Here is a 24263-nt window from a genome sequence, read left to right as displayed (position 1 = left end):
TCAACAACAAGGCTTGCTAGGCTAATTAGCTTGCACGGCGATGTTTTATATATTTACGTGCCGAGTATGTGTGTGGCGTGAATTCTGAGGCCACGTTTATAGTAGTGTGGGGTATACAGTGGACGTCGTTTCAATATATTGTGGCGGAAGAGAGTATTTTAGTGTCATATTTAGCACATTGTCATGGAATACACTGCTTAGGAACAACAGGCTGGCTAGGATAACTAGCTTGCACTGCGATGTTTTATATATTTACGTGCCGAGTATGTGTGTGGCGTGAATTCTGAGGCCACGTTTATAGTAGTGTGGGGTATACAGTGGACGTCGTTTCAATATATTGTGGCGGAAGAGAGTATTTTAGTGTCATATTTATTACATTGTCTCATGAGATACTCCGCTTGTCGGCTAACTGCTAACGTGCGCAGACTGATGACGACATCAACTCGACTCGAGACATTCGCTTAGAAACAACAGGCTGGCTAGGATAACTAGCTTGCACCGCGATGTTTTATATATTTACGTGCCGAGTATGTGTGTGGCGTGAATTCTGAGGCCACGTTTATAGTAGTGTGGGGTATACAGTGGACGTCGTTTCAATATATTGTGGCGGAAGAGAGTATTTTAGTGTCATATTTATTACATTGTCATGAGATATTCCGCTTGTCGGCTAACTGCTAACGTGCGCGGACTGATGACGACATCAACTCGACTCGAGACATTCGCAGCAGCATAAGAAGTTAATTAAACTTGACAGACATTATATCGACGATAATTATCGATATCGAATTATATGAAAATAATTTTATAATTTTACGATAACGTTTTTGGTCATATCGCCCAGCCCTAGCTACAACTATTAATTCTGTCTTCTTGCTGTTGAGTTGAAGGAAGTTGGTGGTCATCCATGTTTTTATGGATGTGGGCGTGGTCAGGCAGGTGTGGGTGCGTGCACGTGGTTGAAAGTTTTCATGATAGCATATGATTAAAGGGACAGTTCCAATAGAGCAGAGCGCAAAGCCATAATATAACTAACTTTATTTCAACCAAAAACGCCTAAAACAATAATGTTAAGTGATAGAAGGGAACTCATTTTGTGCAAAAATGGAAAGCTTGCCACAATGTTCATGAGGCAGAATTATTACAATAGCCGATGTAGGTGTAGTTTCCCGCGCGGTCCACACATATAGGGATTTATCATTGGGGGAAAGGTATTATCGGAGCAGAGTCCTTGGTTCTGCTGCTGATGAGAGACCCGTCCTGCTGGAACACCTCACCTCCAGGAACCTGCCGATGTCGGACTTGTCGCGGGAGCTCATGAACACCACATTCTCAAACAGCCAGAAGAACGGACGGTCGTCGCCCTCCTTGGGCCTCATCATGGTCAACATGCGGTAGAACTCAAAGAAGAGCCTTCCGGTTCCTTCTGAGAGGAGAGAGAGAGAGAGAGAGAGAGAGAGAGAGAGAGAGAGAGAGAGAGAGAGAGAGAGAGAGAGAGAGATTAGAGACAGATACAGATATTAGAGATATTAGAGAGAAAGGAATATATTAGCGAGAGAGACATATTAGAGAGATACAGAGATGATAGAGAGACATGTTAGAGAGAGAGAGAGACAAGATAGAGACATATTAGAGAGAGACGTGATAGAGACAGATAGAGACAGAGAGAGAAGAACCAGTAATGAATTCCTATTTCTGCCTTAACCTCTTAACTCTTTAATTGCCAGACCCGAAATATCTCGGGTTAACTCGCCGGTTGGCTGCCAGACCCGAGATATCTCGGTTTTGGTCGTTTTTTCTTTTATTCGCTATTTTTATTCATTATCCATCCATTGACCTCGGTGTTGCCATATGAAAGGATTTTGAGATCGCCAAAGTGCAATACCGGCCGCATCCTGCCAGATGCCACCCTTTGAAACCTTATATCTAACTCTGTATTGATGTTGACTGTGTGATGATGACCGGAGGATGCGACCCTCCTTGCGCCGCCCCCTTGCCTCAAATAGATCCACCATCAGCTCTATTTTTTATCTTTCAAAATGTTCAGTTGCTATTGCATGCACTTATCTGTGTTTCATTACGCTTGTGAGTGCATGCTTTACCAACTGTTTTGCCTGTTTTATTGCAACACTACTATCACAACATCTAAGAAGGGAGATACCCCCTTGAATGGCCCTTCTAAGGTTTCTCTCCTCCACATTGCCTGTGGTGCATTTTTTCCTATTGCTAGGTTTTAGTGAGTATTTCCTTACCGTGGCATGGGGTATGTCTGGGAGTGTTGCATTTATTTAAAAATCTTTGGACTCTATGGTGTTTTTGTTTTGTTCCACAAAGAATGGATTGCACGGTGGTAATTGCACGCTTACTTACAATTCATTATGAATTGAAAATGGTGGTGATTGATTGAATGAAAATTGTATTAACAGATACAGTTATACAGTACGGCTCAATACACACAATTGTTAACACTTTGAATGCCCAACCCGAGTTTTCTCGGGTTTACCCCCCGCGGGTTGAATGCCCATAACGAGAATATTCGTTTTTTATTTTTATTAGCGATCTGAATTCATATTTCATCAACCGAGTCTACCGTTGGTAAATCAGCCACCCCAGGCGCTCAGATGTGAAAAAAGCGCCCCCTATCGTCTCCCAGATGGTAATTCACCCTTTTGGATTGGACTCAATGAAAATGCATGGGGGAAAAAAACCCGGACTCCACATTTTACTTATCACGCATGTAACCGTGGCCGATCAGCTTCATGCTGGACCCTCAGCACAGCGTGTATACGCTGTTTTACAGTATACGCATGGGATCAATAAAAGGATAGATTTTTGGAATGGTCGATCAGGAATTGGAATAATCCATTTGGATACCATCTGATCTCAGATAAGGAATCTATTTTACCAGTCTTAGGATAATCAGACCTGTTTTCACGGAGATATAAGCTTTCCCCCTATATGTGATATGGCTGTTTTGACTGTGCGACTGATCAGGAAATAAGATAATCGATTTACAGCTTGCGGCACCAGCGTGCATACGTACACATACTATAGATAATCTAGCGTTTATTTGAAAACTATTCATAAATAGGCAGAACAATGACAACGTTCTAGAATATTACAGTACATCAGCGTTTATCAGGGATTCTTTTTTTTTCTTCTTGAAAACGAGGGCTTTTCAAAATGCTATAAAACGGAAATGAACCGATAAAAAAACAATCCGCTTCGACAATGTTGACTGGAAATGGGTCATTGATAATGCGACGGGCAGATTAGACACATAGCCATAATTTAAAACATAGATTAGGCGATATTAACGTTAACATTGAAGTGGTTGCTGGGCATTCAAGGGGGTAAAAAGGAAAACACGGCCGGCTCTGAAAGTGTTAAGGGGATGCAGACCAGAGAAAGACTTTAGTCTTGTTTACATCAGGGTCCCCCATTTTCAATTCATAATGAATTGTAAGTAAGTGTCACGATCAGGGCTCGTGCCTTCCTCTGCCCTCATCCTGCCGTGCCCATATACGGGCAGCTTCCTGCTGAAGCGTTCCAACGCTGCCAGAGGAACTACAATCAGCGCGGCTGTGAACGATTACATCATCAGGCGGTCCCTATATCATCTGGCAGATCCTGTCGTTCCTCGTCGCAGTGTTAAACTGCCTACCTAGGTACGACAACTCTACCTGAAGACTGCTAGACCTGCTCTGTGATTATTCCTCTCCTAATCTTGTCTCTCTTGTGCCCAGGACTCCCGCTCCAGCGCCCTCCCTGCCGGGACGTCTCATGCCGCACAAGGAGTACCCCTGCTCTCAGTCTCTCTCGACACAAGACCGGTGTCCTCTGCCTACGGCTGCACTGGGAGTGCACCTGTTCCCATTCTCTCTCTCGACACAAGACCGGTGTCCTCTGCCTACAGCTGCACTGGGAGTGCACCTGTCCCCATTCTCCCCCAAGAACAATTCTAACCCATGTCTGTTGCACATTCCTGATGTTAATCTGTCTGTTTGGGGAAGATACAATTAAAGAAACCTAAACCGCTCCATTCTCTCTCCTCCTGTTGTTTGCGATTGGGCTCCGCTACCCCCCTACCCTCACAGTAAGGGTGCAATTAGCACTGTGCAATCCATTCTTTGTGGATCTAGCCCCAAGTGTACTAAAGATCTAAGCTAATTAATAAAGGGCAGGGTACAGGGGGGGGGGGGGGGGGGGTTAGATACAGTAGATACAGTACTGAATTTTGCCAATCCGGACACATGCAATTTGAAATATGAATATAGAATATAGAATATCAGGCCTATAAATTACCTTATTATGGCCAAGTCATACATCTTAGTACCACCAGGCAGCAAAAACCATGAATGAAATCTACTGTAAGTACAGTTACTTTTGTATAATGTCCATATCTCTGCCATTTTCACCTGATTGCGACATGTTTATTTTCTAGATGTTCACAGAAAGGTAAAGAAACAATATACATTGTATTTCATGGCAATAATGTTCAAGTTTGTTCGACCCGTGAGATATAATCACGAAAATAACGTTCAAAAATTATTTCCACGTCAGCCGGCTCCAAGTTTGACAGTGACTGGTGTGAGCTGGGTAGTGTAGTTTTATGAAATTTTGACGTCCATCAAAAGCCCTTGGTCTCCTCTTTCTTAGGACTAGAACGATTTCATGACGGCGTAATTTCCTCGCGTCTATATCATCCGGTTTCCAATTCAATGCACAGAGAATTCTCATATTTAGCTAATAACACTTAAAATCATTGGTAAACAAACGTAGTGCTGAAAATATACACTTTGACTGATATGGTTAGGGTCTTTACTCTTGGCTACATTTGAAAACGAAACGCAACAAAAATGTATACAGACTGTATTAATCTATTTATGATGTGAAATAAATCTTGGTTGTGCTTAAGGGGTTCATTATATTCTAAGGACAGTGTTGTAGCACAATCACCCTGAGTATCGGGTCCCCCCAGGGCTGTGTTCTAAGCCCTCTGCTGTATTCACTGTACACACATGACTGTGTGGCCAGGTTCAGCTCCAACTCCATAGTGAAGTTTGCTGACGACACGGTGGTGGTGGGGCTGATCTCTAACAATGACGAGAAGGCCTACCGGGAGGAGGTTGATGTACTGGCACGCTGGTGCCGGGATAACAGCCTACTCCTGAACATTGGTACAACCAAGGAGCTGATCGTGGATTTTAGGAGAATACAGCAGGGGACGCATACGCCACTGTGGATAAATGGGGCTATTGTGGACAGGGTGAGCAGTTTTAAGTACCTGGGAGTCCACATCACAGAGGACCTGACATGGACAACACACATACTCTGTGGTAAAAAAGGTGAAACAGCGCCTCTATCACCTGAGACAGTAACCCTTAGGGGTCACGCTGGAGCTTTGAACCCGTCGGCGGACAACAAAAGAATTAGAATCCCTCTTAAATGCTCAAAAAGGACATCTTTTCAGAAATCGATAAAAATAGAAAAATGGCCATTTCTAGTGCTTTGACATGTAAAGGCGCTCCCATAGTCCAGCAGACTGTACACAGAGCAGACTCCGCGGATGTCCGCGCGGATGTCCGCGCGGACTCTTGAGCTTTGATCTCAGCGGACAGCAGACCCACAGGTGCGACGCTCCTATTTTCTGAGGCGCGGACATCCGCGCCGCTGACTTGGTGTCACACAAAACGCTGCTCGGCGTTTTGGTTGACATCGAACTGCATTTAATGTGACGCCGCGCGAGCGATTTGTGGCGCGAGGAGAGAGATGACTCCCCTTCCTCATCCCTTTTTTCATTTAGTGGCCTCACATACCACCGTCTCTGCTTTTTATCCCGCAAATCCAGTAAACAGAGGAGCTCTTCTTCATCACCTGACGCCATTATTAACAGAAGTGTAAACAGCGCGAAAGAATTGTGGGAAATGTAGCAAAACTGGAGCGAGAAATGTAGGAAATAGACCGCGGACGTCCGCTGAGATCTGCTCGACTATGAAAGCTCAAAGAGCCGCGCGGACATCCGCGGAGTCTGCTCTGTGTACAGTCTGCTGGACTATGGGAGCGCCTTAAGGTATACGTCCCCCAACTTGCTAAACCTAATATGACTTGTAAATACGTTTAATTCTTGCTAGATGGTATGATTGTAATAATCTCCATTTGCGATAAGAACTACATCGCGTCACAAAACGCACATACATGGACGCGCGCACACACAAACAGCGCATAGGTGTTAATCACTGAGTGATCTAATATGCATATTCTTCAGCGCGAGAGGGGGGGGGGTTGTGTTTCTCACTGTCTGTCGTTGATAATATAATCTGAAGAGGTCCTGCATTATTATTATTATTATCATTCTCGAGAATACACGGGACCCGACGGAACGTTAATTTATGTATTAAAAGTAGTCTTTAGATCCTCGCCTCCTTTTCATCCTCGCCCGTGTATATACCCACGTCGCGCTAAAACAACATAAACTACTGTATGGCAGAGACAGAGTGCGTGTGTGTACGAGTTATGAGTTATCTCACAGTTCATTCAAGCGCGCATCACGTTGATGACAGTAGAGTAGAAAGGTGCGCTCACAGGGGCGTAGCTGGAGATTCTGGGCCCCATGAAAGAATCAATTTGTGGGCCCCCAATCTATTAAAAAATGTGGGGCCCCCAATCTATAAAAAAAATTGGGGCATTTGCTGGGCCCTTGGAATCATCCTAACCCCCCCCCCCAGCTACTCCCCTGCACACACACACACACACTCTCTCTCTCTCTCAAACAGAGAAATCAAAAGAAATCAGTAGAGAGGTGAAGACCTGTTCTCTCTCTCTCTCTCTCTCTGCCACACGTGCTGCCACACGTGCTGTCAGGGTCAAACTAGTCTGGATTGATGTTGTAGTCTGAAAAAATGCTAGGAAATGCTCAGAGAATTGTTGCATATATAGAACACAAATGTTCTAGAATGTTCGATTATGACATCATACTGTGACATACTCCTCCTGTAGTGTGAAAAAACATGCATTCTCATAAATATTACGATCAAATCTATTTTGTACTTGATGATACATTTGAAATTGGTTTGGTTATGATCATGTTATTAGTGTGTGTGTGTGTGTGTGTAAAAAACTAATTAATAATATAATTATTATAAATGTCTCTCTCTGTATATATCTCTGTATCTCTTTCTTTCTTTCTTTCTTTCTTTCTTTCTTTCTTTCTTTCTTTTTCTCTCTCTCTCTCTCTCTCTCTCTCTCTCTCTCTCTCTCTCTCTCTCTATTACTATACTATTATATATCTATATATATATATCTAAATGTCTAAACCTCGGTCTATCTAGTGTGTGTATACACCAGTATCACTGACTACCACGGCAAGCCTATAGAAAATGATTCTATTTAATAATAATAATAATTATTATTATTATAAATGTCTCTCTCTCTGTATCTTTCTTTCTTTCTTTCTTTCTTTCTTTCTTTCTTTCTTTCTTTCTTTCTTTCTTTCTCTCTCTTTCTATTATATTACTATTATATATCTATCTAAATATCTAAACCTCTGTCTATCTAGTGTGTGTATGCATGGCATCAAATCAAAGTGTGTGTTGCTGTAGGCCTGCCTGTATTGATCAGTCACACTATACCCCCATTCAGCCGTAATTGTTCCCTGCTGGGCCTTTGTTTCATGGTGTGAATTAGTCATTGACATTGACATTGACATCACATTGCATTCTGGGAAGGAGTGTAGTTCCCTTATCATTAGCTGAATTCACTGAATTCTCTTCAGAGGCTCCTGCTGCAAATTGGTAATGACTGTACCAAAATGTTTGATAGGACATTGATTGAAAACTATCGTCTCAAATTTGACAATTGATGGCTTATTTTGAAGGTATGAAGCTGTAATTTTACATTATGTAACAAAAAAAAGAGAATATTCTGAGAAGGTGGAGCTAGAAACTCTAGACCTCAGGGGGTTAAGGAAGTTCAGAGTATCGGGGAAGATACTCCACTCCTTCTATTCCGAGGCTGTAGAGAGCATTCTGACTGGAAACATCACTGCCTGGTTTGGAAACAGCATGGCACAGGACAGGAAGGCCCTACAGAGAGTGGTGTGCTCAGCAGAGCGTACTACGGGTATTGCACTACCACCCCTGCAGGACTTGTATAACAGGAGGTGCAAATTCAGAGCCTGCAGAATAATGAAAGACCCCCACCACCCCAACAACAGCCTGTTCAAGCTGCTGCGGTCAGGCAAGCGCCTACGCACATACGCAACAAGAACAGAGAGACTACGGCTCAGCTTCTTCCCCCAGGCCATCAGAACACTGAGCACTGAACTCTCCACACACAAGTACACACACATACATTACACACACACAACACACATGCTGCAATCGCTCACACACAAACAGTCACTTTAAACAAAATGGAAAGGACACTTTAAAGGAACGAGGAAAATAATGGTCACTTTAAGGAAAGAACCAATGTGGTTCTTGTATAGTATACCATATAGCAAGTATAGTATAGCATAAGGATATAGAGTAAAAACTGTATATTGTATAGAAGTGTACATAGGACCCAGTGCCTTAAATCTCAGGACTCTAGTATGTCTATTTTATCATGCCCATTTTATGTCTATTTTATTACCTGTTTATTATGTCTATTTTATTATTAGTATAATAAAAGCGGGCATGGCCACCCGCATTTCACTGTATGCCCTGGTATATGTGACAAATAAACCTCTTGAATCTTGTAGTACTCGAGTCCAGGACTCAGACTCGAGTTCTTATTTGGTGACTCAGACTTGGACTCGGATTCGAACACTGGGGACTCGAGACTCGACTCCCGACTCGATATTTAGTGACTCGACTACAACACTGTCTAAGGATTCATTTAGTTGATTTTATTCTTTGATTGCCATTCGGTGTTTATTGTGTTTATTGTATTGCTTTGGCAACGTAGGTCTCTTTTTCTTGTCATGCCAATAAAGCTACTATGAATTTTTATTTGAGAGGATCCTTAAACAAAGACAAAGTGTCTAGTGTGTAGAGAAAGATGTATTGTACAACAAAACTACTTTAGCAATTACCTACTTGTTTTCGAAATGGTTTCTAGATAATCTCTCTGTATAAATGGTGCATTTATATAGCGCTTTTATCCAAAGCACTTTACAATGTTGTTCCTCACATTCACACATTCACTCACACATTTTAAACACAGACGGCCTGGGCGACCACGCAAGGTGCCAACCTGCTCATCGGGAGCTGTTCATCTTGCTCAAGGACACTTCGACGCGCTGCCCGGGAAGGGCGGGAATCGAACCGGGAACCTTCCGACTACCAGATGATCCTGATCCACTGTCCCCAACATAAGTTAGTAAAAAAAGTTAAAAGTTCAGATGAGAAGTTCCTTACCGAATAATCCTTTGCGAAGAGGATTGACCATCGACAAGTCATTGCACGGACTGCCTCCTATTAGGAGGTCAAACGGGCCCCATTCAGCCAGCTGGAACACATCACAGCAGGGGGTCAGTAACGTGATCATCTATTCTACATCAAAACTCAGGAGAACATTAAGACTTGTTCTTTCATTTCCTTGTATGATCCACTCCAATCCCAGACGTGCTGTATGATCTCACGGCAAGTTGTTTATTTATTACATTTATTATTTAACCTTTATGTAACCAGGCAGGTCAATTAACAACAAATTGATATTTGCAATGACTGGGTAACGGGGAGAAAATAGAAAATAATTTGAAAAGAGACAGACGATACATACATCACTGAGGTAAGGGAAATAATTAAAACGCACAACCAAATAAATGTACAAGGTATGTAATACATGAACGCAGAACAGTCAAATGACAGTTAGAAGGCTGTGTGACAGGTGTGTGTGTAAACAACTCTGCGACAAGAGTCAAGTAGTGAGGGGAGTCAATTTGGGAGCAGCAAATTGGAAAGAGGACACAAAATGTCACTTCATCGTAAGTCACAGTGATGTGTTGAAAAGGGGGCATTTGTAGCGAGTTGTACTCACGTGTTTCCTGGTGATTGTGCGCACATCCTTGACATGTTCAATCAGGCCCTTGTGCTTGATCAAACCCACGGCAATGGAGTCCTCACAAATCTCTGAGGCGAGGTAGCGTTCTATCTTGAAGCCCAGCTCCTTCAGCACGAGGTAACCTGCCACAGCACAGTACACCATCATCAGCCACCCATTCAAAGAATACAGCATATTATTTAAATATTAAGTAATAGGGCTGTACCGAATATAATCTTCTGTATATAATTTGATTTCTCGCATTTGAATGTTCCGTTGAGGTTTTCGAATGTGGATGTTTGAATGTCTGCTGTGACATCATCATTGGGGAATAAGGTTACATGGGCTATCTATGTTAAATTAATAATATTTTTCTATTAACCCCTTAATTAAGCCTGAGCCGTCCGGTAGCGGTACGAGATTGATATCACGCCATAAATAGATGAATACAGAACATATTAATTAATGTTGCATTTCTTTTTCAAATGTAGCCAAAAGTAAATACCCTAACCCTGTCAAAACAGCAGTCAAAGTGTATATTTTCAGCACTATGTTTGTTTACCAATGATTTTAAGTGTTATTAGTGAAATTACGAGTTGATAAATATTTCTGGGCATCCCGGCGGAAACTTGATGAATTAGACATGCCAGGAAGCTGGCATACGTGTGTGTAGTGTTTTGAAAGAAGAGACGAAGGGCTTTCGAGGGGCTTTTGGATTTCATAAAACTACACTTCCCAGCTCACGCCAGCCCCTGTCAATCATCTGACTTCTAGATAATCTTTATTTCTTACGTTATTTTCGGGATCATATCTCACGGGTCGAACAAACCTGAACGTTATTGCCATAAAATAGACCGTAGTTAGTTCCTTTCCCTTTCTGTGAACGTCTAGCAAAAAACACATTGCAATCTGATGAAAAATGGCGGAGCTATTTACATTATAAAAAGTAAATGTACGGGCGCCCTCTTGGCGCACCGCATAGTGCCTCGCACATGCGGCCGTCCCAGGTTCGCCTCCCGCTCCCGGTGACATTTGTCGCATGTCTTCCCCACCTCTTCTCCCGTTCATCCTCTCCTCCGCTGTCGGTCATGTCTGACCATGAAAAAGCAATAAATGCAGTGGTACTAAATCCAGATTGAACTCTGCCATTATAGGCCTGATACTCTATATTCATATTTCAAATTGCATGTGTCCGGATGGCAAAATTCAGTACTGTATCTACAAAAAACCCTGTAAATCATCTGCCCTTTATTCATTTTCTTAGCCTTTTTGTACACTTGAACTCAAGAATGTGCTAAATGAGCTCAGTGGCAATTATCCACGTCAGGTCAATGTTAGCATGGTGTTATTCACCGTCAAAGATGAAAAAATAAAAGAAAAAAATATAAGAAAATTGATATTCTCCTTTGGTTGATTCAAATTTACTCAAGCCTAGTAACAGACACAATATTTCTGACACTGCAAATACATTCCCGAGATCCATAGATGTTCCTAGATACCAGGCACATGCTAATGGACCTTGTAGAAGTGGAGCAATCTTCCATTTACTTAGGTATTCATTTTTAGGCGAATATTCTGAAAATATGGCTAGGGCTTAAGAGGTTAATTAGATTGTGATTGATTCAGTCAGAGCCTGTCTATTTGCAGTGTTTGTTTTGTTTAGGTGTGCTATTTTATTTTGTGTTTTGTCAATATATTGTGATGAGTGTGAATGTACAGTATATTTTTGTGTCATCACCATGTAAGCTATTGGACCCCAGGAAGAATAGCTGCTGCTATGCAAAAGATAATGGGGATCTAAATAAAACAAAACACACAAACAGCAGAGGCAGGATGTATGACGGAGACTCCCCGTTAGTCTTGCACTTCTGTTATAAATGGTAAATTGTAACGTTTGGGCTTTTTGCTCTCACTTAGGAGTAAAAGTCCTAGCGCCACCCTGGAGTATTTCACCCTTTCTGCTCTTCTAATTTGTCCTGATTGCTAATTAACGCCTGCTGTGTGTAGTTGACTCTCCTTCATAATGCTCACCTGTTGTATTCTCTCATTGTCAGTTTTTCACTGAACCATACGTGAGTACCTTCCTGAAGCATGTGTTATCGCTCCCACTTGGAGGGTAACTTTGATACCGCGGTTGGTATCATGCTTGACATTATTGTATTCATGTAGTACTATTTAAAGTTTATTCTCGTTTAGTGAATTGTGGAGATTGAGTTGTCTCGCCTTTTCAAGTTTGTTATGCTCCGTTGTGCTCAATAAAGGACATTGTTATTGTGAAATAGCACCATCGCATTCCGCCTCCTCTGTTCTACTCTGCACATGGGTCCAACACTCCTACCCCACCGTAACAGTAAATGGTGTATTTATATTAGGGATGCACCGATCCGATATGATTTTTTTCAGAAATGCTTGTTTTCATGAGAAATAACCTGCCATTGCTGCTTAAGTGAGCATTCTGAGCAACAACAGGTCACTGATAGCCCTTTTACACCGGCCAGGCTCCGTGCTGGAGCCGGTTCCCGAACGCAATCTCGCACCGGCCAGCGTGTTCACACCTGGATTTTTTGGTTCAGAACGTGACAAATCGGTGCTCAGCTGGCACTGTAAAATAGTTGGTTTTTCCTCGCGAACCGTGACATCATCAGTAAACGGGGGAAAGTAGCGAGTCGGCATTGCACTCAACCGATCCATTCAACAGGAAGCGATTTGCGACTGATCTCAAAACGAGATTAGATTCAAATGTATTGTTATGATACAGCACAAGTACAATACACCATCCAACCATAGTGGATAAAGAAATGCTCCAGAAATGCGTGGAGAAAGGCTTAGCGAGCCTCAACGCACACACGAAATGAATCATTCCTGCAAAGTAGGCTTCTATTATTCGAATGACTGTTTTAATGGGTATCATAGTAGTAAGTCCTACTGTAGAACGTGACATACGGTATTAGCATGACATCTGATTTATTAATGCCAATGCTAAAAATGAAGGACAAGCGCAATTGGCACAAGTGTAAATGATGGATTCTCACTTTGAAATCGCTACCTGTGGATCAGCATGGTGCAATGCCACATCTCCGAAGCTGTCTGCCACTGTCATGTCCATAGGCAGCGTAGCGATTTCAAAATGAGATTCGATTCAAATGTATTGTCATTATACAGCACAAGTACAATACACCATCCAACCAGTGGATAAATGAATTAACGTAAAAAAAATAAAAACGTTTGGAACCAAGAGATTTGAACCTGTGACCATAGGATCCACAGCCAGCGGACTAACCAGTTGAGCTAATCAGTCCGATGTTAACTGTATAAACTGTAATAAAATGCATGACAAATTGCATATCACAAGCAATAAAATATATATATATATTTAATAAATACAAAACGGATGAGGATGCAAGATGAACCAACCTGTTGCGATTCCATCAAAGAGGGACAGCACCCGCAGCGGTCTGCGTCGATGAGCAGGGATGGAGGGGTAGACTCTGTGTGGCTCCTGTGTTAGAAGATTAAGATAAGATATTCCTTTATTGATCCTCTTGGGGGGGGGGGGGGAATTCTGGCGTCATAGCAGTATGAGGGGGGAGGGCAGGTTCAGGTATGGGCAGGGTAATAGTAGAAACTAGAAAGACATAAATATAGGCAATAAAATGTTATCTGAATATAGAAATATGAGAGAAACTTAACTGAATATAAAAATGAGAAAAAAATACGGTTACATCGGTTATATTGCACGTTACAATAAATATAGGCAACAAATAATTAGAATCTGAATATATACTACGAGTAAGAGTAAAAGTAAACGGTATACACAAGGTACCCTAAATGGCGTGATATACATCATACAAGTGTAAACAAAGATGCGGGTTGAGAGTGTATGACTGCGTGTTACACTAGCGAGGGGAGGAAATGATCCAGTGAAGAAGGGAGCGGGCTCGTCACTTACAAACTCCAAGGCACTATTGTTGACAAAGAACTCCTGGACCTTGACGCTCCAGTCGGTCCTCAGCTTCAGGTGGCCATTGCACTGGGAGGGCAGACACATGTAGCAGCTCCACGGGTCCACGTCCTTCACTTTATCAAAGGTTCCCGGGCCGACCAGGGTGTCCAGGCAGTCCTTACAGAAACACCTAGAGAGGTATATATATATTTATTAGGGCTGTCAAAGTTAATGCTTTAATTTGAGATTAATTTAAATGATTTAAAGCGTTATTTTTTAATCTAGATTAATCTATGGATCGAAAAATGTTCAACGTTCTGAACTTTCAGCAGTATCGTTGCTTGTTCTTTTTGCATAGACCTCATGCACCTTTTTGCAAATCATCTGACATGAAGATGGAACACATTTTTGTTGTTAATATGATTTATATTACTGGTAGTTCATACAAGACATTATCGTCCTCTAAGCCAAGCTGCACTTTAACATAGGCCTGGGTTGTTTTTATTTCTGTTAGCGCCGCGGACATAAGAAAGGTCTTTAAAGCTGAGTCAATGTTGATGGTTTTGTTGAACATTTATTGATAAATGTATCTAGATTAAATACAGAAAATTGTGCGATTAATTAGTAAAAAAAATTTAATCTATTGACAGCACTAATATTTATTCTTACCATATCTATCCACATCTGTCTGTACACGCCTGCATATAATCCTTATACCATATCTGTAGATACTATATCTATATCTGTACATATCCCTTACCTACTCTTACTAGTTACGCTGCTGGCCAGTATGACTTACTACCATAGTGTCTTTATACCCCTATCACTGTATATTAATACTATCACTCTGTACATCTGATTAGCACTATAACTCAGTAGTACTAATTTATATGTTTTATATCCAGTTTAATGTACATTGTATATTACTATTGCGCTTTACTGTTACATTTGCACTCTGGTTGGATGCCAAACTTCTTTTCGATGTACTGTAGTTCAAGTTTCTTTATTAGTTGTCATACAGAAATACAGAATTATTTTGCATGAAATGCTTCTTTCTGTTTTGCTCCTGAGTGTGCTAGATAAAATAACAAGATAGTGTAAAATAGTATAATATAAGTATAAAATAGAAAGTCAAGTACGTAAACAAGTGTAAACAAAACAAATGTTCAATATACATATATACAGTCTATAGAATGCAGATACAGTACAGTGTAGAAATGGTGATGTATAGCTTAGCTTGTGGTGCCACCTTGTGGTGGTGAGGTGCATGAGATTGATGCCAATAAATATAAAGTGTGTTAGTGTCTAAAGTGGGTAAAGTGGGTGCTACAGTGTTGTTTATTTAAAGTGAATGTGTGCGTGTGGATGTGTGTGTTGTGGGTGTATTTGATGGTCTGTTATTGTTCATTGTTTATTGAGCATCCTGATAGCCTGGGGATAGAAGCTCCTTCTGAGTCTCTCTGTGCTTGCCATGAGACTCCGGTATCGCTTGCCTGACCGCAGCAGTTCAAAGAGGCAGTTGTTTGGGTGGCTGGGGTCTTTGATTATTCTCTTAGCCTTACCCATGCAGCGCTTATTGTAAATGTCTTGGAGAGTGGGAAGCCCCCCTCCAATTGTGCGTTCGGCTGAACGGGCCACTCTCATTTACATTTAGTCATTTAGCTGACTCTTTTATCCAAAGCGTCACGACTTACAAGTTCTGTGCGACAAGTCATCGTACTGCTACGTCTTGTGCAGTGCTATTCCCAAACCAGGAGGTGATATTGCCAGTCAGGATGCTCTCTATTGTGCATGAGTAGAAGTTCTTGAGGATCTTCTGACTCACTTTGAACTTCCTTAGGTGCCTAAGGAAGTAGAGGCGTTGTCGTGCCTTCTTGATAACACTGTCAATGTGTGTGGTCCATGTCAAGTCCTCGGATATGTGGAATCCGAGGTACTTAAAACTGTTCACTCTCTCAACTCGATGCTGAGGGGGCTGTAGTCCATGACCCCCGACCCCCTAAAGTCCACAATAATCTCCTTTGTTTTGCTGACGTTCAGGGAGAGGCTGTTCTCTTGACACCATCCCGCTAGAACCTTTACCTCTTCCAGGTAGGCCCTCTCGTCGTTTGCAGAGATCAGGCCCACCACTACTGTGTCATCAGCAAATTTGATGATTGTGTTGTTGTTCCGCTGTGCCACAGTCATGTGTGTACAGGGAGTAGAGGAGGGGACTCAGAACACAGCCCTGGGGGGCCCCTATGTTGAGAGTGATGGATGAGGAGGTGCAGTTGCCTGCTCTCACCACCTGGGGTCTGCCCGTCAGGAAGTCCAAGACCCACTGGCAGAGGTCATAGTTCAAGCCCAGGTCCCTGAGCTTGGCTATGAGTTTGGAGGGGACTATGGTATTGAATGCTGAGCTGTAGTCGATGAATAGCATTCTCACATAGTTCCCCTGCCTCTTGTCCAGGTGTGATGCTGCTGTGTGCAGCACATGGGCTATGGCGTCCTCCGTGGACCTGTTGGGGCGGTATGCAAATTGCAGGGGGTCCAGGTTGATGGGGAGGGAGGAACAGATGTAGCCCTTCACTAGCTTCTCAAAGCACTTCATGGCTATGGAGGTGAGAGCTACAGGGCGGTAGTCGTTGAGGCAAGCAGGCTTGGATTTTTTGGGTACACGGATAATGGTGGACTTCTTCAGACAGGTGGGGATGACAGCCTGTTCTAAGGACAGGTTAAATATGTCAGTGAATACCGGGGCCAGTTGGTCGGCACAGACTTTTAGGATGCGGCCGGGGATACTGTCCGGTCCTGCTGCCTTCCTGATATTCACTTTCTTAAAGGTGCTCCTCACCTCATGTTCTGTTATCCTGAACACTGAGACTCCATCGGCAGTGGCCCCCCCCTCCATTGCAGTGGTTTGTAGGCTGGTGTTGTTATTCACAGCCTCAAACCTAGCATAGAAGGTATTGACATCATTTGCCAATTGGATGTCACTGTTCAGCTTGAGGGAGGTGCCTTTGTAATCTGGCATCATTCTGAGGCCCTGCCATATACCTCTAGAGTCAGCCTGTTCTAGGGCTGGGCGATATGACGATATTATATAAATATCGGGTACAGTTCATTAACGATACACTTTTTAAACGTATCGTGGATATCGTGATGTTTTGCCCAAGAGGCTTGTGTCGCGTCAATCTGGTCCACACGTTGACACTTTTGAACAGCGCCGCCCCACACACACACTACTGCATCAAAAGTTACTACTTATGATAACAAAGGCATTCGTTTTGTGGCATTAACGTTATATAGTTACACTTTCAATAACATCAGCGTATTTACATAGCAACGACCGAGGTCGACCTAGATATAGCAAGCATTGTCGTTCATATCTCAGCCCGTGCTGACTCAGTTGTGCCCATTCTGCGGTCTGTTAATAACGTTTTCAATCAGACAGATGTATGGAAAGGCTTTTATTATAACATCCGTTGCAGTAAAATCATTATGCCTCCAGTCGTTTAGTCTTCCTGCGGAGCTAAAAGCTAAACGTCGGCCGCGGCGAGCTACCGCTGCCATTGTTGTTATCATTGAGCTCTCCAATGGCGGAAGTAAAAAATGAATACGCGCTTGCCGATTGGTGCTAAGAACAGCAGGGCGGGTGCAAGCGATGTGACGTAATTGGCAGACGCGACTGTCAATCAAAATGATTCTGTTTGCCGACTGAATGAAAAACGTTATTAACAGATTGCAGCATGGGTACAATACAGTACAGCTCAATACAACAACAGTCAACAGTGGACTGGAGGATGCAGACCAGAGAAAGACTTTCGTCTTGTTTACATCAGGGTCCCCCATTTTCAATTCATCATATTTCATATCTAAATCATATAATATCTCATTGCTAAATATATGCAATATATAATCTAATAATCCAATAATCTAAATCTAATATATAATATAAAAATGCTAAATGCATGGGTATTTTATTTTGTCTTTAATGTTAGCTTGCAAACTCAAATACTGTCTTGGTAAGCCTCATAATGAATTGTTTGGGGAAAAAAAGAAAAACATCGTGATGCGTATCGTGTATCGCCGAAAGGTCAGAAAATATCGTGATATCATATTTAGGCCATATCGCCCAGCCCGCCCTGTTCATACTGAAGTTCAATTTGATCCCTGTAGCGCCGTTTTGCCTTTACTGACCTCCTTACGTTGTATCTCGCCACCTTGTGGTCATTCATGTTGCCTGTCACAAGCCCGGCATTGTAGGCTGAGGTGCACGCTTTCAGAGCTTCGCGGACGGATTTGTCTACCCAAGGCTTTTGGTTTGGGTAAACTCTAATTGTGGTAGAGGGGATTGTTTCTTCTACCAAAGTACAAACAAAGTCCAGCACTGTCTCCGTGTAGTCATTAATATTGTCTGTGTTGTCACGGAACACACTCCATTCTGTACATTCAAGTGCAGCTTGGAGCGCCTCCTCTGATTCCCCAGACCAACGCTGCACATCTCGCGTTACTACAGAGGCGCGCTTGAGACTTTGTTTATACTGCGGTAAAAGAAAGATGGCGTCATGGTCTGATTTGCCGAAAGCACTAGCAGCCTGAGATTTGTACCCGTTCTTAAATTGCGAGTAACAATGGTCTAGGATATTCCCGTCTCTGGTGGAACAAGTCACATGCTGATAGAAGTTTGGCAACACTTTTCTCAGATTAGTGCTATTAAAATCACCCACAACCACAATAGCAGCGTCAATGTTAGCTGCTTGAAGTTTGTTTACCTCGTCGTGAAGCATGGACAGCATGACTCCAGTGTTTGCGTGGGGGGGGATATACACTCCGATCAGAATGACCGACGTAAATTCTCTCGGGAGAAAGAATGGATGGCACTTGATGGATATATACTCCAGGTTTGGGGAGCAGTGGTTTGAAAGCTCCTTCACGTTGCCTGGATCACACCAATTGTTATTCAACATAAAGGCTATTCCACCTCCCCGCTTCTTTCCGGATTCTTCCTCCTCCTTATGATCGGTATTTCCTTTATTCGCTATTGTCATTCATAATTCATCCAGCAAGGCTCCGGGAGACTGTGGACTCTGTCGGATATTGCAACGGCTCAATACCGCCGCCTGGTGGATTTCGGGCGAGTTGCACTCCACTTGTGTACTTGTGCTGTATAATGACAATACATATGAATCGAATCTTTAGAGACACGAAAAGCTAAAAAGAGAAAGCGATGTATACTGTACATGTGTATAAGAGAGAGACTAGTTACCTGCAGCAGCTGGCATTGCCACAAAGAATGACCTCTTTGCCTGCGCAGCACACGGTGCAATATGACTGGTAGCCGTCTTCATCATACCTATACAGAGTCTCAATGAAGTTCGTCTGCAAAGGACGAGAACGCAGTTTTACAGGGATTTGGATTTTATAAGAAAGGGAATCAGTGTTACATATACAGTAAAATGTAAGACTTTAAGAATTTAAGACTTTTCTCCCCTCCACATTGCCCCTGGTGCTTTTTTCCTATTGCTAGGTTTTTAGTGAGTTTTTCCTTACCTTCGCATGGGCTATGTCTGGGAGTGTTGCATTCATTTATTCATTTTACATTTTATTTTGGATTTTATAGTGTTTTTGTTTTGTTCTTGATTTATCGTGATGTTCTTGACTTGTTTAAAGAAGACATGTCCGGCCCATGGGGACATTAACGTGTGTTACTTGTCGGGCCTTACAAATAAATTTGATTTGATTTTAAGACCTTTTTAATGCCACTTAAGAGCAAAATGTACTACCAATTTCACAACCATATTAGCAAAAAAACAAACAAACACATGGCGACACTGGTGAGACACATGGCTGCACCAATTTAAGGCGAGACTACCCAGGTGAATAGGCAAAAAAGATATTTGTATAGATAACTATGAAACTTTCCCAGTTTGTTATGTACATAACAACTTGCGGTCTTGTAGCAAGATGACAGAGAGAGAAATTTAGCGACAGCCATCTTTTTATCGTATTTTACTGCCGCGGTTTTGCACATATAGCATATTTTAATACACTTTATTGTATATTAATTATATATATAGTTATTGCCTGACACCACAGTTCGCCCTTTGCTTTTTATTAGCTTTTTACTAGTGTATTCGTGTAGTTATTAGTGTATTTGTGCTTTGTCGCGAATCGCAATGACCACCAACCAGCAGACGCTCGCTCTCATACTGCTCCTGTCTCTTGTGGGAGGCAGGCAGGCAACTCCGGTGTCAGGTTACGAATGTGTCACGAGCGCCACGGCTGTGATTGTTTGTCTGAAAAGACGCTCAGCGCATCGCTCTGAAAAGTTCAGAAGTGTTCAACTTTAAACGCTGGGTGCTGCCGCACAAAAAAGCAGAAAAAAGAAGCCGACTGCAGCGCATTTCCTATATGCGGCAGCATGCGGCTGCATACGCTCCCTCCCCATAGGGATCAATTGACAAAAGACACTTGCGCCCAGAAATATGTGGCAGGTGGACGCGGGCCCTTACCTAATTAAATATGCACTAATTTGCATATGTCGCCAGGGTATATATACCAACATTGGATAATGCCAGATTAAAAAAATAAATGTCATTATGTTGACACATAAGGCAATGAACTTTGTTCAGAAGGGATTGTGGCTGTCTTTTTATTAGGGATGGCCGATATTGGCATTAAAATGTGATATCGGAAAATATCTGTTTTCAATTATATATATATTTTTTTACATTTCTATAACCTTTATTTACCCAGGCAAGCAAGTAAGAACAAATTCTGATTTTATTTATTGTCAAAAGTATGCATAATGTTGTGTTAATTCCACAACAAGAGATATGTAATGTTAATTACCTGAAATTATTCCGTTTTTTGGGGGGGGAAACCTTGCATATATCGGTATCGGTTGATATCGGTATCGGAAATTAAGAGTTGGACAATATCGTTATAGGTAAAAAAGCCAATATCGAGCATCCCTACTTTTTATCATCCCATAAATCAGGAAAAGCTGTCTACAGTCATAAAAAAATCTATTTGCCAGGTCTTTTGGTATAAATGTACTATAAATCAGGCTATGAATGGTATATCAACAAACCCCTCTGGACAAAGATGCAGGGTATATATAGGAGTGGTGTGTGTAGGTGCTAGGGAAATGGTACATGTCTACCCTTGCGTGTAAGAAAAACGCATATTTTTTTTTGGGAAAACGCCTTAAAAATTCTGTATTGTAAAATGCCATACTTTTTTTTTAAAACCGCTATTTACAAACAACACCCAATCAAACCATTAGTAATAGACAACCTAAACACATGCCTGATAACTGAATAACATAATAATAATGATGTTATTGAACTGAACAGAACTACACACAGGCTACAAACAGTGTAGTAACAAACTCAACACAACCGATTACTGTACCGCCTAATAGGCAAAATAAATATTTGAATAGATATCACTATGAAACATTCCCAGTTTGTTATGTACATATAAACTAAGAAAAAATATATTGCAAGTTTTCTGAATTTGATGTTTATATATGCAAATGAGGCACTTCCCCATTAAATATGTGCATATTTATGGATTAATGGAGTATTTGGAATGGCGATCAGATAATTGGATTATTCTTTTTGCAGTACATCATAGACAAGGTAAGGGCTATATATTATCAATCTTGCGTTGATCCGATAATTTTTTCCCCGCGATCGGGGCGTGTGTGTGTGTGCCGGTGTCCCGTTGGTGGCGATCGAAGCATAGAACCCCCCCCCCCCCCCCCCCCACCCCCTCTTGCATGCATGAGGAAACATAATACCTATAATCTAGCGTTGATTTCAGATTGATCATTGATCCAGGCGAGACATGGGACGATTTATAGTGAAATCCAGATAAACACTGTTTTGGCTGCGTTTCCTGGGATTACACAGAATCACTCTGGAACTATGCTCGTATTCACCACGGTATAAAATGGAAATGTATGGATGAAAAAAGTATCTGTTTTTTGCATGTTGACCGGAAGAAACTCACTGACAATCGACGGCGTTATTAGATCCATAGCTATAATATTTAATATAGGTTTAGCCAGTGGTGCGTTATTGAAATCATCTGGGGTGACACGCACCACGTGCACGCGCGCTCCCTGCGCGTGCGCGCGCTCCCGCGAATGCGCATTTAATGTCCCCTCGCTTGGGCACAGACTAAAGACAGTGCCTAATTGCCTCTACGAATGGAATGTAACACGTCTTCACAACAAGGTTAGGTGTGAATGTGTCTGAGAACGTATTTAACACACCTGACGACCGGAGCTATTGATATGCAAATAGCGAGTGAGGTCCCACACCGTGGTACCCCGTGCCATGAACAACGCATGCCTGGGTTTAGCACTGCAAAACACCGGCATTATCCCCATTGAACAGAGCGCTGGCACTCACGGCCCACAGCGCCCCCTGCTGAACAGTACTTGATGTGTTAAACCCGACTGCTGCGCTGCCCCCCCCCCCCAAAAGGCTTAGATGTGACATTCATCAGTTAATTTTACATGCACTACAATGGAGAGAAATAATAAAGTGTTTTCTAATTCCGAATTTCAATACAGCTCTTGTCGTTTTCAAAGAGAGCGAGCACAATTGACTCCCCTCTCTCAGATGACAGCAATACACGTGTGTGTCTGACTCTGCATGGACTACAGCATATGACGTATATCATGCCAGTTAGGGTACCTGTTGTGTATACCGTTTACTTTTACTCATAGTATAACGTCACAGTAACCAATCGCAGCCACTCTTATTGTCTGGGACCAAATACGGCCACGCCCCATTCCCAGTAAAAAGTGGGAATCTCTAGATTGGGTTTCGGGCGACGCTGTATACGGAAGTGACGATAGACAACACTTTCTGTTGTCAGTAGATGGCAGCATTGGTTTAAAATTAAAAGACGAAAACTACATGAATACATTTCCCAAGATCCTTAGCACAGGTCACTGGGATGTGTCTATTCTTCGCCGTGATCTGAACAGCAGTAAACTATTACTGCAACCTCGGTATAGCGACCGCGAATGGTAAACTAATTATCTTAACAAAAGTGCGCTGGTAGCGTTACATATGTTGTCTAAAGGGGGACATATGGTACAATTTAAGATTTTAATGATAATCGGCATATAAAGGACAACATAAAGCATCGTTAATTTGTAAGAAACCTCAATGAAAACGGTAATATTCGCTATTGTTATGAAAATGTGCTAGAATCCTATAAAAATGTGGACGCATTTGGTCTACGTTCCGTTACAGCATATGACGTATATCATGCCAGTTAGGGTACCTGTTGTGTATACTGTTTACTTTTACTCACAGTATACATTCAGATTCCGTTTATTTTTTCTCATATTTTTATATTCAGATCAAATTGTATTGCCTATATTTATGTCTTTCGACTATTACCCTGCCCATACCTGTACCCCCCCCCCCCTTGCTGCCTGATCAATAAAGGAATTTTACATAGTAATGTCATAATGAAATAGGTCTGTTGAAATGGAACACAGTAAGATGGACCGCTTGAAACAAGATGACAAACCTTGCACTTCAGACAAAGACTCCCTTCAAACAGTGGGTGGAAGGTTTCCACCTCGGACGATCCACAAGACAAGCAGAAGTCTGAAAGGACAAAATATTACCAACAATTAAAGGTGCTATAGAGATAACATTCAGCCACTATAGATGTGGCACCAGCAAAGCCTTTAACACATTAACTGCCACAGAGTTTGATCATCTTATACCACTCTCTGCCAGCACTGTAAGTCTATGGAGATGTTCACCTTCTTTGCAGGGCTATAACTTTTTAAATTGTATTGCTAAATTGACATTACTATGGCCCATTCAACATCGTTCAGGATGTAGGAACGTTTTACTTTTTTATTCATACGAAAATACCGTCTAGAATATAAATATGTTTTTATCGTTTTCTGCAGTAATTCCTAGAACGTGAGATATAGCATAAATGCATATATAGATTATCAAATGCAGTTTGATACCGATCCACGCTATATTAAAAATTTCAACTGTACATGGTCCTAAACGTTATGACTGATCATGCACGGGTGAACGGGGGGGGGGGGGGGGGGGTAGTTTATAATTCCGTGATCGTCGTTAAATGCTTTATGGAGTATGGGTGATATATTGATCAGAGCAGTTTGTATGGATAATAATAAACACTCACGCTGAAAATGACGTCAGCCTCCTCTTACCGTTGGGCGATGAGACTGGAGCAAAAAGATCCCAGTTATTTGATGGGGATCGAGTAGATCCATTTCCGGTTTGTATAATACTAA

The 24263-nt window shown here is 42.0% G+C and overlaps 1 protein-coding gene across 1 annotated transcript in view; it reads right to left on the bottom strand.

Annotated features, from left to right (window-relative positions):
* Positions 1-24263, bottom strand: part of dnmt3ba (DNA (cytosine-5-)-methyltransferase 3 beta, duplicate a) — a 77416-nt gene that overhangs the window by 10924 nt on the left and 42229 nt on the right. Inside the window, exons 15-21 of the mRNA XM_084333566.1 lie at positions 23510-23589; positions 19215-19327; positions 13973-14156; positions 13438-13522; positions 10021-10166; positions 9399-9489; positions 1275-1423 (exon numbers count right to left, since the gene is read on the bottom strand). Coding sequence (XP_084189692.1) covers positions 1275-1423; positions 9399-9489; positions 10021-10166; positions 13438-13522; positions 13973-14156; positions 19215-19327; positions 23510-23589 — 848 coding nt within the window. The remainder of the gene's footprint in view (positions 1-1274; positions 1424-9398; positions 9490-10020; positions 10167-13437; positions 13523-13972; positions 14157-19214; positions 19328-23509; positions 23590-24263) is intronic.

Source organism: Notolepis coatsorum (genome assembly GCF_963971535.1).
Source record: "Notolepis coatsorum genome assembly, chromosome: 17".
Classification (NCBI taxonomy): domain Eukaryota; kingdom Metazoa; phylum Chordata; class Actinopteri; order Aulopiformes; family Paralepididae; genus Notolepis; species Notolepis coatsorum.
Note: the sequence above shows the minus strand (reverse complement) of the source record. Positions and strands in the feature narration are given on the sequence as shown.